The sequence below is a fragment of the Amborella trichopoda genome, chromosome 1 (assembly GCF_054954075.1).
Source record: "Amborella trichopoda isolate Santa Cruz 75 chromosome 1, AtrichopodaSantaCruz75HAP2 v2.0, whole genome shotgun sequence".
NCBI lineage: Eukaryota > Viridiplantae > Streptophyta > Magnoliopsida > Amborellales > Amborellaceae > Amborella > Amborella trichopoda.
In genome coordinates, this window is record NC_142336.1 from 39,461,835 (window position 1) to 39,479,229 (window position 17,395).

At 36.7% G+C, this 17,395-nt stretch overlaps 1 protein-coding gene across 14 annotated transcripts in view; it reads right to left on the reverse strand.

The window, feature by feature from the left end:
* The window catches only part of LOC18437496 (beclin-1-like protein), a 34,153-nt gene extending 25,630 nt beyond the window's left edge, over positions 1-8,523 (reverse strand). For 9 of the 14 annotated variants that reach the window (XM_088864728.1, XM_088864733.1, XM_088864744.1 and 6 more), the window contains exons 1-4: positions 8,385-8,522; positions 8,029-8,274; positions 5,830-6,275; positions 4,274-4,398 (exon numbers count right to left, since the gene is read on the reverse strand). In XM_088864728.1, the coding sequence (XP_088720854.1) occupies positions 4,274-4,398; positions 5,830-6,275; positions 8,029-8,173 (716 nt within the window). In that variant the 5' untranslated portion in view covers positions 8,174-8,274; positions 8,385-8,522. Of the gene's footprint in view, positions 1-4,273; positions 4,399-5,829; positions 6,276-8,028; positions 8,275-8,384 lie in introns of all 14 variants that reach the window. The other 5 variants (XM_088864769.1, XM_088864776.1, XM_088864782.1 and 2 more) reach the window with 1 other exon arrangement.
* Between the last annotated feature and the right edge of the window lie 8,872 nt (positions 8,524-17,395).

Below are 17,395 nucleotides of genomic sequence, written 5' to 3' on the forward strand. Positions count from 1 at the left end.
GTTCCCTCTATCCCTTTGATCTCACCTTCATGCGACTATGAGCGTCAGCCTGTAAGAAGAGGTGAGCAGGTCCCTCTAGTCCATTGTGTTCGAAACCCATAACTTTGTAGATTTCCTTCATCTTTTCCTGGTCCCTGTCTCGTTCTTCCCTGTTGTCATCACCCGTGGCAAGCGAATCGACGTGATGAAAGCTAGATGCTACTATTGAAGAGGCAACTTGTGCAGTTTCGGTGGAAGTGTCCCCATGAGGAAACTCTTCAACAGAGGTAGGAGGTGCAGTCGCAAGGGGAGTCTCTTCAACAGAAGAAGGGGGTAGCGAGACGAGAGAGGCCGAGATCTGGGGAGAAGTGGGAATGGGGGAAGGTAAGCTCAGAGTTGAAGAGGAGGGGGAGGTAGGGGGTTGGGTCGAGGGGAGGGGAGGGGAGGAGAGGAGAGGGATTAAAGGAGCATGATGAGGGAGAGAAGGGGAGGAAGCATCAAGAAACCCAAACACAGGAGGGGTGGGGGTGAAAAATCAGAGGGGGATAGGGTAGAAAGGGGAGAAGGGGCTACAACTGGGGTCGAAGGGGGGAAATAAGCTAGGTAATGGTGGACATGCACTGTTGAGTAATCTGCCGACCAAAGTTGATAAGGGGGGGGATAGCGAACATGCAAGGTTCGCACATGGCAGATCCGCACGATATGTGGCTCAAAGTGAAGGTGAGGGGACAGCAAGCCAGAGGCAACGTCTGGTTCCATGGGGGACAAGTCAGAGGTTTGAACCGAGGCTATACCGAAGGGGAACTGATTTCTATCCGTGAAGTCAGGGAAAAGAGGGAAGGGAACGAAAAGGAGGGAGGTGAAGCCAGGAGGGGGTAGGGATAAAGGAGCACTGGTCTGCAGGGAAGCCGTCTCCGGGAGGGCAGAGACAGCGAAGGGGGCGAAGGAAGAGGGCAAGGGCAGAGAGGAAGAAGCGGGGATAGAGGGAGGAGCTGCAAGCGGGATGGCGGGAAAGGACAGGGAAGAGCTAGAGTCAGTGGAGTCACACGCGTCCCCTGATGTCTCGAAGAAGGAAAGGGAAGGCGGCATGATAGGTGAGACATGGTGCGAGGGGCAAGGCGAACAAGGGGCAGGTGTCACTCCCAAAGATTTCTGGCGAGGATGCTTGCCAGGTGGAGAGGGAAGCGTATGCGGCGAGGGGCTCGAGGTGCCAGTTGTCGGTGGGGGAGAAAAGGGGGTCGAAGAGGTGGGGAGAGAGAGGGCCTCAAACTCAGGCCAGGGGGGATCCGAGGGTAAAGGGAATACCGGGGCTGGGCGGAGGGTCAAGAAAGTAATGGGGCGGGCTGGTAACATGCCTGACCGAGCCCTCACCGCCAAAGACTTGCCCTGATTGGAAGTGGGACAAAGGGATGGGAGAGGTCGGCTGACACACGGCACCTGTCTCGTCTGGTAGGTGACTGTTTGCATCCTTGGGTAGCTGGAAACCAGGCGGAGAAGAGGAAACCACCAGAAAAACTTCGGCCTGCCGTCTGAGAACTTTTTTCCGACGTCTTTTCCATTTAACCAGGGTCCACTGAGAGAGTTCCTTACTGCTCTCCCTGGGGGAAGAAGGACGGTTAAAAAAATGGGGAGAAGGCGGGGAGGCAGGAAACCAAGAGAGCTCGATCCGAAAGTAGCGTTCCTCAACCTTCAACCAGAGATTGGAGGGTATTTGATCCAGCACTTCCAACAGTAGTCGAATGGACACAAGGGGAAGATATTCCAAGGATTTCCAAAGGATTGATACAAAATCCCCACAGACAACGGCAATGCTTTTGCAAGTATCCGTGGACCAGGCATGCAATGGGATATGATCAAGGGTGAGCCAGACTCTCTGTTTAGCATAAGACCCGGCCTTTGAAGACCAAGAACGAAGCTGAGCAATGGCTCCTTTAAAAGAGAGAAGAGGACCTACGTTTAACACAAGCTGAGCTAGTTATGGTTAGGGAAAGGAGAAAAGAATTTCCCCTCCCGAAAGCGGCGTACAAGAGATATTAGGTTCCTTCCAAGTGATTTTGGCTAGCTTCTCAATCCCCCTAATATCATCTCACGTTGGCGAGAAGGAACCAACCAGAGAGGCCTCAAGCTTGGATTTGAGCGGTGCCGAAAAAAACTGGGGAACGAAAACACAGAGAGGATAATCCTTCACAGTAGACTGTCGAGGAGAAACCAGAGGAGTGGGAATCCGGGGAGAGCTAGTGAGAACTTCAGGAAGTTTGTTGTTCTTCGCCACCACTTCTGCAAAAGAAGTAGCCTGAACTACTCGGTGAGGCTGAAAGCGAGCAAGAGGGGCACGACGAGGGGGAGGAGAGGGCTTGGGGAAGACGGCGTAGATCTGGTTCCAGGATAACGAAAGGGGCTCCATTATTTTCATGTAGTTGTTAACTATTACATTGCTAAGTTTTATAACATGATCGCATTTTGCTAATGGCCTTGTAAACCTCATCACTCCACCACCAAGTTTCCTTATCGAAATTTATTTTCCTTCTCTCCTAAAACTTCTTTTGCTACTTTCTTAATATAGTCAGAAATCTCATAATGCATAAACAAGCAAATCTGGATGATGATAACCACGGTTTAAAAAAAAGGATCGGTGACCCAGATCAGCCACCCCAAAAACCGTATCGAAACAGTGGATCGGCAATCCGGATCGGCTGGTTTCAAGCAAAAGAAATTTCAAAGAAATACTACAATTTCTCAAAAATCTAGTTTTTAGGTTTTTTAAAAAAAATAGTTGCAATTGCATTATTTTTTTCATTATTATGTCTTAAATATGTAAATATTTGAGAACATGTCTCATGTTGAGTGTTTATTATCTATTAAATTCATTTTATAATCAAAAAATTTAAAATACAACATGACAATAAAAGGAATCTCTCTAACTCAATTTATTTATTTTATTATTGTATTAACTAAGAAATTTAATAGAAAGAAGCTTCCATTTAGTGGAATTTAAATTTCTCTCTTTCTCTCTACTAAATTCCACAACTAATACAAAAATAATTGTTATTTGTAGAGAGAGACTACTAAATTCCACAACTAATACAAAAATAGTTGTTATTTATAGAGAGAGACTACTAAATTCCACAACTGATACAAAAATAATTGCTATTTGTAGAGAGAGCAACTACTAAATTCCACAACTGATACAAAAATGATTGTTATTTCTGGAGAGAGAGAGAGAGAGAGAGAGAGAGAGAGAGAGAGAGAGAGAGCAAGAAGTTATCATCATCATCATAAACTTTTTCCAATTAATTGGGGTCAGCTAGAGAATGAAGGCTATATGGAATACATAATTGTGAAATTTTATAGAGAGATAGATGCCAAGGAGAGAGAGAGATAGGTTAGGGGGGAGAGAGAGGGGCCATGGGGGGAACTAATTTGTAGAGAAGGATATATATATAGAGAGAGATGGATGCCAAGGAGAGAGAGAAGGGTTGTTAGAGAAGAGAGAGAGAGGTTAGTAGGGGGGAGAGAGAGAGAGAGGACATGGGGCAAGGCATTTCATTTTGACGGGGCAAGGGGGTTTAGTTTGACAGAAGGAGGGGGTGCATTAATCCCACTTCGAACCTATAGCTTTTTGTAAGATGGTATAAACATATCATGGAGCATATGATAAGTGTCCCACGTGACTACAAGTTTGGGTAAGTGGGCTTGCAATAATGAGCCCTTAAGTCAAATCAGCAATGTGAGACCAGCAATGATGGAGTTTTTTATAATTTAAAACGCGGGGCAAACTTTGCATTGAAAATTGTCAGCATGTGAACTAGTGACGTGTCCGGTTTTTTCTGATAGAACCAGTCTAACCTGGCCGGTTCTAGGGGGAGTCGTCTGGATCCCGATATATGAAGGGATCCGGATGGCTATGAACGATTTCTAATCCAGATCAGGTGATTCCCAATCCGGATCGCCGAGTTTTCAAACCTTGATGATAACAAAAGCCCAAAGCATGTTAGATCCAAACCTAAATTGTTGTGGTTACAAAAACTGTTGCATCGTGACTTCTAAATATTCAATTTTCAAAGGGTTTCTTGCATAAAAAGAGTTAAGTACAGAATAAATAAAATTGAGTACATTCCCGCCTGCAACAGATTTTATAACACATGTATTTCCAACTAAGCATAGCCTAATATCAGTAGCAAGTATATTCCTAATTAAATAACATCCCAATATTCAATTAGTACGAGTTAAGAAGCAAGAAAAAACAAAGGCAGCTACTTAATTTATTATGCAAAAACTTAGGCAGAGCAGACACCTCTTCTTTAGTTCTTCGAAGCGCTTTGATTTCAACTCCACCTCTTGAAGATCAGCATTCACCTCTGCACATTGCCTTTCAATTTCTTCAATTGCTCCCTCCAACCTTCTTTTTTCTTCTTCAACCTTCAATGGCATCAAGGAATGAAAACATGCAAACCTTGATATTAGAGGTGAACCCTTTACTGAGATGCATAAATCAACAAGAGCAACAAGAATGTACAAACAGCTCAAAAACATGTCAGCTAACATTAAGCACCCTTAGTTTTTCCTTAAGAAAGTCAGTTCACTGAGAACACCATGCGATTCACTCTCAAGGCGTTGAATGCAAGCTTCATAGGCTTTAATGTCTCTATTAACATCTTCAACCTCCTTATCTAGCTTATCAGACAACACACGCATGCACTCCAAACATAGAGGTTGCTCAATCGACATAATAAAAATGGAAATAACAAATCCAATAATTTTGCAGAACAATTTGAAAACAAGAAAATATGATTTAAAATGTTCTGAGGGACATTATAAGCAAGAGTTATGCACTTCATACAAGTGAAGGGCAAAACAATTTAGCATACAAAACCACAAGGACTATAAAAGGATACAGACAAAAGGAACAAGCCATTCCCTAGAGGAATTATCTAATGTCACTAACGTAATTGACCATGAGAAAATAATGGGCACAAAAGTAAGAATAACTTACCTTAATAGGCTATTACCAAAAGATAGCAAGTTTCATACAATAAATATAGTGAAGCATTTTGAAATTTTTGATAATTTAAGACTTAAAACAAACTTGATGTCCGTAAGGGCACATAAGAATAACCAAGCTACAGTAATGATCAACCGCTATAAAAAAGGAATATTTCTATAATAAATGGGGAGGTATTTAATATTTTTAGGAAAATCAGACATCACTAGACTAATGTTGGCTGCACATGAAAAGAATGACCATTCCTTGTCAGGAACCATTTCTATTAGCACTTACTCATTTACCGATACAGAAGAAAGAAAAACCAAAATTTTCTTCCAAGCTGCAAATTTCATAATAGAGAGATATCATCAAAAATCATTATAGTACAACACAAATAGCAGTATGACGAAACCATTCAGTTTGGGGGTGTTAGTATTGAATCGATAGAAAACTCAGAAATCAGCAAATCACCAAAACAAGAACCCACAGAGACCAACTGTACTTTGATGACCTTAACCCGTCCCATGCTCGGGTAAAAAGGCTGTTGTGTTAGGTACGCAGCCAATGTAAAATTTTGCCGAAACTTATCATGAATCCTGAGCCAACAATATCTGCTTATGCTAGGGCATTTGGCCTCATTGAGAGTATGTCTTTTAATAAAGCAGAATGGCAAGCCAGGATTCGTGTTGCCGAACCCAATTAATTGAGAAAAGGCTATGACAATGATTAAAATAATTAATAAACACTTGCAAACACTGTATAAATAAACGCTGCTAAATATACAATTTTTCCACAACAATGAGCTTATTCATAGCAAGGCCTACATCAATAAGAGAATCAACATGTCACCACCGCAATTTCAGTACCTGTGTCTGGGCAGTGGCTATGTCAAATGCACGTTTCAACACGGTAATACTAGAATTAAACCCAGCATTGCTCATGTTAGAAGGGCTAGCAGGGCCCCCTCCAGGTGGTGGTGAAAGTGGTATGCCACCTTCAGGTGAAGATTCGACTTTGTACACAGAAGCAGCAGCTGGTGGCAACACCACAAAGGATTCTTCCATGGCCTTATTGCTATGGCTATCAGTTGTAGAGGTTGCACCTTGAGTAGTAGAGAGTCTCTCGGGCATAACATACTGACCAGGGGGATTCATACTTCCTGAAACAGCAAGATTACCAGGCTGCTGAGATGAACTGCGAGGACGAGGAGGAAAACCAGGACTTCTTTGCTTTGGCATCACGACAAATGAATTGTCCATTCTACACGATCCCAATATGCTCCCAGCACCATGCATTGAGGAAGCTTGCATTCCTGCATATATTCAATATATGTATAAGCATCTTTTTTAACCTTGCACACACTGATTAGAGCGATTGCACTAGGGGGCCAATGTACAGTTGGTTTAGTCACTGTCCATATTTATGTAATTTGAACTCTAATTCAAGCCTTATAGTTCATAGTGTGCAGCTTACATATGTGAAGTCATGTGCAAAATATCCTAAATACTGATTTATTTTGTAATTTGCCGGTTGCCATCATGAACTATATAACTATGCTTTGGGCCTACAGCACCCAATCTTACCATACTCAGAACGGGAAGAAATCAAATAATGTATCTAAACCAATGGTTTTCACATTTTTTGATATAGAAGGATAACATAGGTTTTCAGACTCTCATCTGCACCTAAAATCCTCCTACCCAAGACTCTAAGAAATTACAAACATTAATGATGCCCTAATACATCTGGAAATATGACTTTCCTTATTATATAACCAAAAAGAAAATAGGAACAACAACTTACCCAAAAAACCCAAAAGATAACTAATGACTGCCACCTCAAAAGAAGCAAAGATACTCATGGAAATGGCACAAAGACATGAAGAAGTGAGCTTCACAGAAGCCCATTGATATAGACCGACGAAGTATTCCAAGCCCCATATGATAATTTGCCATAAAGAAGGATGCACTCACAATGTATTCTATTTTTTGCACAAGAAACAAAAAGTGGAAAACTGTAAACCCTGAACCCCTTCTCATCGAGATGGTTGACAGTAAAAACCAACTGCCCAAAGACTACCACCAACAATAAACACAAGATCCACCAAACAGGTTGAGATAATGAAGATCCTTCTTTGCATCCACATAAAGCTCCATAGAAAGACTTCATCGATAAAGCTTAAAACTTTTCCATTACAACCCTCACACTTTTCTATTACAACCCTCGCATAGTAAAAGACCACTCTAGCTTTTCTAAAAGATATGTTACTAACCTCAGCCTCCCCATACTTAACCACATAAAATTCATAACAACTACGACGCATTCCAAATTCTTATCTCACTCCTATGCCCAACCCTAACAAAATAGCTTTTCTAGTATCTCGGATACTATTCAATAAGTTGTTGCCAGTTCCATTTAAGATTAGTTACCGACTCAAAATATTCAAAACTACATAAGTACAGGGTACAAACTTTCTTTCTCTTGCTTTTTTCATCCAATTATCGATCATTACATGTGATAGCATTTTTTTTCGCAATGGATGTAATGCGTCACAAGTACACCACAGTTTCAAAAATTCCATTTATTTTCCTTTCAATATTTGAAACATGCATGCTGGTAATACACCAGAGTGATAATGATGGTCCGGATCACAATTTTTATATAGGATCGTGAAACGATCATAGCAATAACCATGGAAATGTTCGTGAGAATAGATTTATAAATACCAAGGATTTCTGACGTTGTCACCTACGAAACAGTGGACTGCAGAAGATTGCAAGAAAATAAAACAAATCATCACAAATTTGACGTTTTCCACAATAAAATAAGCCACGCTAATGAAATAACTGTCACGGATCAAAAAATCCCAATGAGGAGCCATCAATTCTCAAAAGCAATACGGTTTTCTTTTATGCATAGAAACAACTGAAACAATTCATAAGACAAAAAGGGCAGAAAGCAGGAAAAAAAATTCTCAACACTGATTCACAACGTTGAAGACACTAAACCCTCTTCAGAAACATTAATCAGAAGAATAAAGAAACAAGAACACGCTTAACACTAACCTGAGCGAGAAGGATCACCAAAGAACTTATCAGCATATGAATCGACCCCTACAACCGATAATGGATGGCGGCAATTCTGGCAAACCCATCTTGGAAGGCTAGTATCCACTGGAAGGCTCCTTCCTCCGCCCTTGTCAGGACTCATCTCCCTATGAATGTTTTTTTTTCTTTTTTTCTTTTTTTGGAGAATTGAACTATTTAAAGTTACAGAGAGCAAGCAAACATAGCTTCTTCTTCATAGGAATTCTGCATAATAAAGAACAAACGGTTAATAATAGTTGCAGCGAGAGAGAGGGCCTGAATTCCTCCGTAAAATCATGACGTAATTCATATGAAGCTCAAAGATTCATTATTACACATCCGAATTTTTGGGATTTTGGAACGTTGAACATCCGAAAATCGCACGATTGTAAATTTTAACTTCGGCCAGTATGTTTTCTGCGTATTTGAACATTAGTTCAGTGTTAATGATATGTGAGTTCTTTTGTGCGCCTATTTGATATCTCATTGGTAAATATTATTAAATAATTCATAGATTTTGATTTTTAACATTGTATGTCTTTGACAAACATCATTTCCTGGATTTTGAAGCCATTTTACAGAATGAAGGTATGTGGGTCGATTTTTTAAATTTAGAGTGCCACCTGATTTTGGGTTACAGTTTATACTCGAGCATAGTAGTTATTTCTTGTGAATTTAGTTAGTATAGATTGAATTAATTTGTCGCTCCATTGTGATTGAATTAGATTTTTAAAATTTGTGGGTTTTGAGAATTTGGAATTTTGTAGTCTCTGTAGAACTGTAAATATTTTTTTAATTCAAAGGTTTATACTCTTAATATTGGGTCTATGCTTATTGGGTGTGTTTCTTGAGGATTGTGGCTTTGCTCGTGTTTTTTATTATAATTTGGGGGTTTTGCTCCTGTTTATAAGTAGCATGATAGGTGACCATATCATTGGATTTAATCTGTTGCTTGTATTATAAGTAGCATTGTTCTTTGCTATTGCTTGAAATTAAATTGAATTTTTTCTTTTTTGATGGAGTCATTCATCTATTTATAAATCGAATAATTGGGTCTATGCTTATTGGGTGTGTTTCTTGCGGATTGTGGTTTCGCTCGTATTTTCTATTATAATTTGGGGGTTGTGCTCATGTTTATAAGTAGCATGATAGGTGACCATATCATTGGATTTAATCTGTTGCTTGTATTATAAGTAGCATTGTTCTTTGCTATTGCTTGAAATTGTTGCTTGAAATTAAATTGAATTTTTTCTTTTTTGATGAAATCATTCGTTTATCTATAAATCGAATTATTCAATTTTTTTATTGAATGACTTGGTTTTTAATGGTTTGGTTGCTGAGCTAATATCTTGGCAATCCACATAACCTAATACATCCCATCAGACAAGAATTTGATAACCTCCAACCTAATGAGGTCAGTGTATAATTTGATATTGATTACTTTCAAATGTATTTAAGTCTTTGTAATTATTTTTATTGACTGATTGCATATCATATAACAGGTAATATGGAATCCTTATTTCAAGCCTGATACGATCATTTCAGATGATAGGCAGCAGGCATATGAAACTGCAATGTGCATAACAACGTTTATATTTGACAATATTGCCGAGCTGTACATGCCAAATCGAGTACGCCGACAATTTGGAGCTAAACAGGGCATTCCTAAAAATCCCTTGGTTGTTGGTAAGAGGGCCAGCAGAAAAGGTAGACAACGAGATTGGCGAACTGTAAATGCAGACAAAATCCAACGCTGGGAAACTCGCCATGATCGCATGATGCCTGAAATTGAAGAATATACTGACAATGGATTGTCCTCAGAGGAGTACAAGGTCTGGTACAACCTAGTGTCTCATCCTCTAGTACAGAATATCACTAATCCACCCAAAGACATATTGCAACCTCGTAAACAAAAAGAAGAAGATGCGGTTCCTACTCATGGACCACAATATATAATGAGACCTCGAGGTTATGAGGATCAATTGGTATGTTTATATTGACTTACAAATTCTTATAGTGTGGTACTTACCTATTAGTTCCATGAAATTATTTAAATATATTAATTAGGTAATATTGTTTGTACAGGTTAGTGCAATTCAGGCATCTACAATCATATTAGTAAAGACACTTACACTTAGACAAAAATGAAATCCTGAAGTGTATAATCGCGTTAACAACACGTTTGAAACATTGTCTAAGTTTATGCTTGTGGATATGGATGACATAGAAGCCATGATGGAAAATTTACAACGTGAATATCATGATGAAGGTGTATCTGACAAGGCCAGACATGATGGAGTGGGTGAAAATAGTCGGGCTATAGAAGACCTAGCTCTATCCGCACAACCAGTAGTTGAAGAACACAGAAGATATAACACGCGAAAGAAACAATATCAGCCTAAGAGAAGGCGACGAATGTAATGGGGTCTTGACCCTTGTAATTTTGTTCATTTGAATTTATTGGAACAATTGATTTTTTCATTTTGAGCGATGTAATGTATTGGTCATTTTGACCCACCCAATTTGTTCAATGAACTTTGTTACGTACAATTTGGTTAAGCCTTTCTACTTTCTTACTTGCGAAGTTCAAATGATATTATATGAGGTGTCGATGTTGTAATAATGTTTAAAAATAGAAACAGTAACAATGTTTAACGTTTCAAAGTTGTAAAATATGAATTAATGGCTATTGATTTAGTCACTAATTTGCTTCAAAATTAATGGCCATCCTAGTGATGGTCCTCCCTAGTTCACACTAAAATTTGCTGCTAAATTAATCTATCTACTACTTGCTTGAGTCTAGAGTCGATGATTTAAAAAGGTATGTTTAAGTGACCAGTGAGATCAACTGATACTTCACATGTATTAGCGACCAGTGACATTAAGACCAAAACTTCATAATGAGCATTAAGACCAACTCATCCTTCATATGTATAAGTAATCAGTGATATTTTCGAATGCATAACATCCGAAAATATCAAGTTCTTGGATGATGTCAACATCCGAAAATAATTTCAGATGTCTAACATCGGAAATTATAACGTTTTCGGATGTATAACATCCGAAAACTTGACCTTTTTGGATATTTAACATCCGAAAATAATACTGGGAACATCCAGGGAGTCCTTGGATGTTTGCCGTGATATTTTCAGATATACAACATCCGAAAATATCACAATTTCGGATGTTGGACGTCCAAAATTATTTTCGGATGTACAACATCCTAACACTTGATATTTTGGAATGTTCAACATCCGAAACAGTTTTGTTTATGTCACTGCTTGTAGTAGCATGTGATCACTTATATGTCACTGCTTTATCAACTTATTAGTAGCATGTGAAGTATCAATTATGCTATTAATATCAAACAATTATGTTGTTAACTCAAATTGTGAAATGATGAAGCTGATGCACAATTGTAATTCCAGTAGTCGTGTTGCTATGAATGCCCCACATTTCTCATCTATATGCAACTTTTTTATTTTTGAATGAAGCCTTTACAAATTAACATAGCTTATTTGCAATTTAAAATATCTTTCAGTAGGGGCTCCAAAGTCTCCATCAAGATTTATGACAACATCAAAGTACAACAAGTACAACAACACAATATTTAGAATATTAACATTAAGTAATTAACTCTATCGATTCTCTGCATGTCCTCCTATTATGACCCATAGCACCGCATCGTTTGCACTTCAAAGGCCTGGTGATCGGATGTTCCATCTCGGATATTCTTCGTTGCTTTTTTAGCCTACCGGAAGGCGTGTAGTCCTTGGTGACAACATTTTCCAGTTGTAAATACTTGTCAACTCAATATCATCTGGGACAGGCGCAAGGGGAGTTTTAAGTGCCCTTTTAAAGCATTCTACTGTGAAATACCTAAGGCAGTACATAATGGGATCCAAATGCATATGGTTAATGATGCTACAATGGCATGGGCACACGGAATGCCACGAAGTTGTCATTTTCTACAACTGCATGTCCAATGTGTTAAATCGACAGTGTACTTCTTCTTAAGATAGTGGATCTCAAATTGCGTATCCATGACGGATATAACTGTGTAAAAAAATAGAGCCTTCATCTTAGCAGGTAAAGTAATACTAGCATGCCGCACCAAGTATTACCTAACTCCCTCTTCCCTTCAAACTTGGTCATCAACTGTGCCCTTATTTCTTCACACATTGTAATGATCGGCTTCTCTTGAGCAGATAAAATCCAAGCATTGAAAGACTCGGCCATATTTGAGGTAAGATGACTGTATCTAGGCCCTGGAAAATAGGCATCTGCCCAAAATTTGGGGAGAATATTCTTAATCCACTCATATGCTTCTGGGTCGGCACGCTGTATATCAAACATTATTTTTTCAAACCCACCAATGGTCGCTTTACGAGCAGCCTTCCAAAACAGCATCAACAATACTTTCGAATTTGTTGACTTCTTCATAAAGCCCTTGAAGTTGTCTCCTATATGTCACATGCAAAATGATGGAAAACATGTGGGAAAACATTTTTCTATTACTTCTGACAGGTTTTTCTATCGATCTGATATAATGGTTAAGACAAGCAGATTAGGATATACATTCAATAACTTATTCAATATACTAAAGAACCAATACCAACTATGGTAGTTCTCCTTCTCAACCACTGCAAATGCCAATGGGAAGAGCCCGTTACTTGCATCTAGCACGATGACGCACAATAATATGTCTTGATACTTTCCTTTTAGAAATATCTCATCAATACCAATTAGTAGCATGTATTCATTAACAAAACCCATAATGCATGGATGATAAGCAATAAATACTCGTTTGAAACTGTCTTCATCTGTGTGGATGCGAACTTCGGTTCTCGGATTGGTTCTTCGGATCTTCTTAATATACAGGGGGAAGTCATGGTATTGTTGTTTATGTGATCTATCTATCATCTCTCTAGTAACCTCTTTTCACCGTCAAGCTTGCGTGTAGGGAAGCCTGATCCCGTGATCACGTTGAACATCCTTTACAATGTCTTTTGCTTTAATTTTTGATTGGTCAAGAACGTGACCTTTAATCTTTTTTGCAACCCAATCACTACGAGCTAGTGGCTGATGGACCATCTCCATTGGACCACTACATGTGTGCTCCTTAACTGTAGACTTTACTTTAAAGTATGCGGTACTACCAACTCGTAAACACCACACTTGCCATGTGCATCCCTCTACCTTGCAACTTGCCCACACCCGTCCTAATTTACTTTTGTCAAACTTTAGAACAAAATTGTTGTGAATTGTAAAATCAACTAGATGATGCCGGCATTCATTAACATTTTAAAAAAATTGCCCAACATTCAATTGAACCTCATTACCAACTCCTCTACATGGACTATCTAGTGGTTCAATATCCTCCATATCACGCTCGGGTACAAGCTCAAGGTTGGATGCCACTTGAATATTTTGATCTTACTCAGGTACAGTGTTACGCCGACTATTGACAAAAGATAGATTGTAAGATGAAGCAACAATTTCTGCATATATAATATTAAAATAAAGCAATTTACAAATGAAAAATAAATTGTAGATATACATATTCCTTGAAGATAGGCCCTCAGCAATAGATTCTTGTTGTGGTTCTATTGTAGTGGCAATATATACTACAATTCTCGAAGAATTCTCTACAAACATTAAAGATACATCTATATCATCACTTACATTAATCAAATCAAGCCCACCCACTAAATAGACTTGTGTTGTGGTACATAATAGCTAATTTGCTTGGATCATACTTGGTTAAATTTCCAAAATGCCTTTTTAGTTCCTCCAAGGAACTATTCCCATTATACTTGATCATATTTAATTTTCCTCCTTTATAAATAACACATCTGTCATCTGCATTTGTCTCAAATGATCCCCATATCGGAATACCAGTTGCACTCCCTCAGTAGCCATCGTCAAAACTACTGTATTAAATGTATAACAAAATTTTTGTTACAAAAAATCAATACAAAAAAATTATCAAAAATTGGGATATTTCTAACTACTTTAGGGTTCATAAAATATGAGTATTACATAATAGATTGAAATAGTGTACTACTAAAATTGTGACTAATAAACATTAAACAAAAGAAAACAACAAATACTCACATAAACACAAAATAAACAAACTACAAACAAACAAGTTTAACATTATTAGCCAAAACAAGGAATACAATGTATCAACATGATAAAAACAACAAATAATTATATAAAACAAACAAGTTCATCAATATAAAACAAATTTCATTTATTAATAAAAAATACACAACAAATATTAATAACAAAACATAATATCCTATAAAACAATCGATAATAAACATCAATTAATCAACAGTAAGGCAAGAGTAAGAACAATACCAATCACGTCCAAATAGTGAGTCAATCTCTTCAACTTTGTGGACAGTATTAGGAGACAGTAAAATGGGTATGATGTGTTTTTCCCAACTTCATAAAAAGAAAATAAATAACTTTCCGCTAGTAACTGGGAAAACTTGGCTCGAAAATTTTCGGATGTTGTACATCCGAAAATGGGAAAATACACTGTTGGAGCTGCAGCTATTTTTGGATGTTCAAGATCCGAAAATATTAGAAATTCGGATGTTGAACATCCGAAAAGGGGCAAACTTGTCTTTTCTGTAAAATAGCATTATAGAAGATAAAAAACGGACACTTTCGTAATAACGAAAGCTATTTGGTGTAACAGTAATAACGTAAAATATAACGGATTTTTACATAGTTTTCCCAAGATAGAAATAAAGGAAAATATAGAATGGGGCTATTTACCTTTGGCATAAGGTGGTCACATTAATCTTGATCATTGGATGTGAAATTGGGTGGCTGCAATTATTCCATTGACCAAGCTCAAACTGCAAATTTAATTTTCTCGAACTCTGTGAGAGATTCAAGCTATCAAATTTCACATCGGATAGTTGTAAATAATTGTGACTAACCTTGTATTAAAGATAAATGTTCTTATTATATACCATCCCTAGAAATAATACACACATTTCAAAATTTTAAAAATTTGAATGCGTTGTTTAGGAAGATAGAGATAATACACATATTTGAAAATTTTAAATTTTTGAATGGAAAAAAAAATTAACTTCTTATTTTCAAAGTTAAATATCTCTCTAACTTGATTGTTTTGAGGTAGAGATAGGGAAACGTAAGACATGGATATCTCGATAGATTTGGAAGGAGCGGATTATTTTTTAAAAGAAAATTTATTGTAGTTAAAATATAGTATTTTTACTATTGTTCTGGAGGGCAATATAGAAAATATTAAATGGCTCATCAATTTCGGGAATTTTCAAAGAGGGGGTGGGATAAAGATGGACAGAAAGATGGAGGGTATGAGATGTTTTACGAAGAGCATTCTTTCTTTGTTGCATTTCTAAAAGAATGGTAAGGTGATGTAGGGTATCTTTTTTTCCAAGGGACCTTCATGAAGATATTTGAGTATGCAATTTACTTTTTTATCATGAAATTATGGGACTAATATGGCTTTCTTTGATTTTATTTTAATTCTCATTTTTTCCTAACTTTCCTATCATATTAATAGTTTTGATTTGATTAGTTGTTTTTGAACCACGTTTTTGATGTAGGTTGATTTAGACCAAGAGGTTGGTAGCTTTGTTCTTTTTGAGAATTCCTATCATATGGCAAGTTCTATTTGATATATTTTTATTTTTACATTTATTTTTCACATTTTTAGTATATTTCCTTCAATATTTTAATATACCTTTTTCCTATAAGTAGTCCCTATTGTTTTTTGTATATTTCAAATTATTAAGTTATTGTGTTTTTAAGTTCTAGATTCTTTATTTTCAGATTTTTTTATTTGTAGTTTTAGATTCTTTATTTTTTGCTATTTCATTTTATATGTGGCTTAATGTTATTGTTTATATGATAAATTGGGTGTTTGATGAGAATTAGATTTATTTATATTTTATTATTTACAGTGTCATTTAATGGGGACTAACTCACATATGCTTACATTAAAAATATTTTTTAGAATTTCCTTTTTCATTATTGCTTTTATAGATCTTTATAAATATATATATATATATTTGTGTATTGCATTTCTATTTACTAAGTATTAATTTATTATCATGATGATTGTTCCATAGCATATGCGGCTCTTTTTATTTTAATTATATAATTGAAGTTTTTTATTTATTGTAGATAAAAGCAGGTTTTATGCTACTTATGTTACTTAGATTAATTTTTGGTTTATAACTAGGTGTTTGATTAGGTAAATAATTATGGGCTAAGAATTATGCTTATATCTTTGATCGTAGCATATATTTCATAGGGAAAATTTCATAAAGAACCCTAATTTCTCATATTATTTCATGGTAGACCCTCCTTCCTTTTTCTTTCAAGTGGCATAAGGAAACTTCTAAAGATTTCACCATACCCCATCATCTCTTATCTCCCTCCCTCTTTAATTGACTTTTAACCATAAAAATTTGCCACAAAAAACCTCCTCATACCATTTCAACTCAAAAACTTTTTTAACCATCTTTTTCCCTTTCCACCTATTAAAAAAGTTTTTAGGTTGAAATGGTATAAAACTATTTTTTGGGGTTAATTTTTATGATCAAAAGTCAATAAACGAGGAAGATAAGATATGAGAGGGTATGGTGAAATCTTTAGGAGTTTCCTTATGTCGCTTGAAATAAAAATGGAAGGAGAGTTTATCATGAAATAATATGAATAATTAGGGTTCTATATGAAATTTTCCCTATTTCATATTATTTGTATTTTCTGTTCAATTTAAATAATTAGTAAAGCATGTTTGGATTGAATAGATGCAGTTCAATTAAAGAACATGCATTATGATATAGAGTATAACTCATGCTTCATGGCTATAAAAACTTTAGCTAAAATCTCATGTGGTCTATATTACTATATACTTAATTCCTCTAGTAAAAGACCTACTTAATAGTATTATGGATTCAATATTTAATGATCTACTTGTAATGTGATGGATTTTAGATATTTAGATAATATTCTATTTTTAGTTTTTAAAAGAATTCTATGTTGAATTTTTATAGTTTTCGGTGAAACATCATGTATGTGAAGGAACATACAACCAACCATGTTGAGTGATTATTAGTCAAATAAAGTACACCAGCTATTGCAAACTTTTTAAAGTTTTGTAAAAATTGCGCGAACCTATGTCTAAGCCTCCACATTTCTCGACATTATTTGAAGCCTCCACATTTCTCGAAGTCATTTCAAGGTGTGCTTTATTTCGATTCTTTAGAGCCTCAGCTCTATACAAACCGTATCCTTTATATATTTCACCAAAATTTATTTTATCTAAAAATAT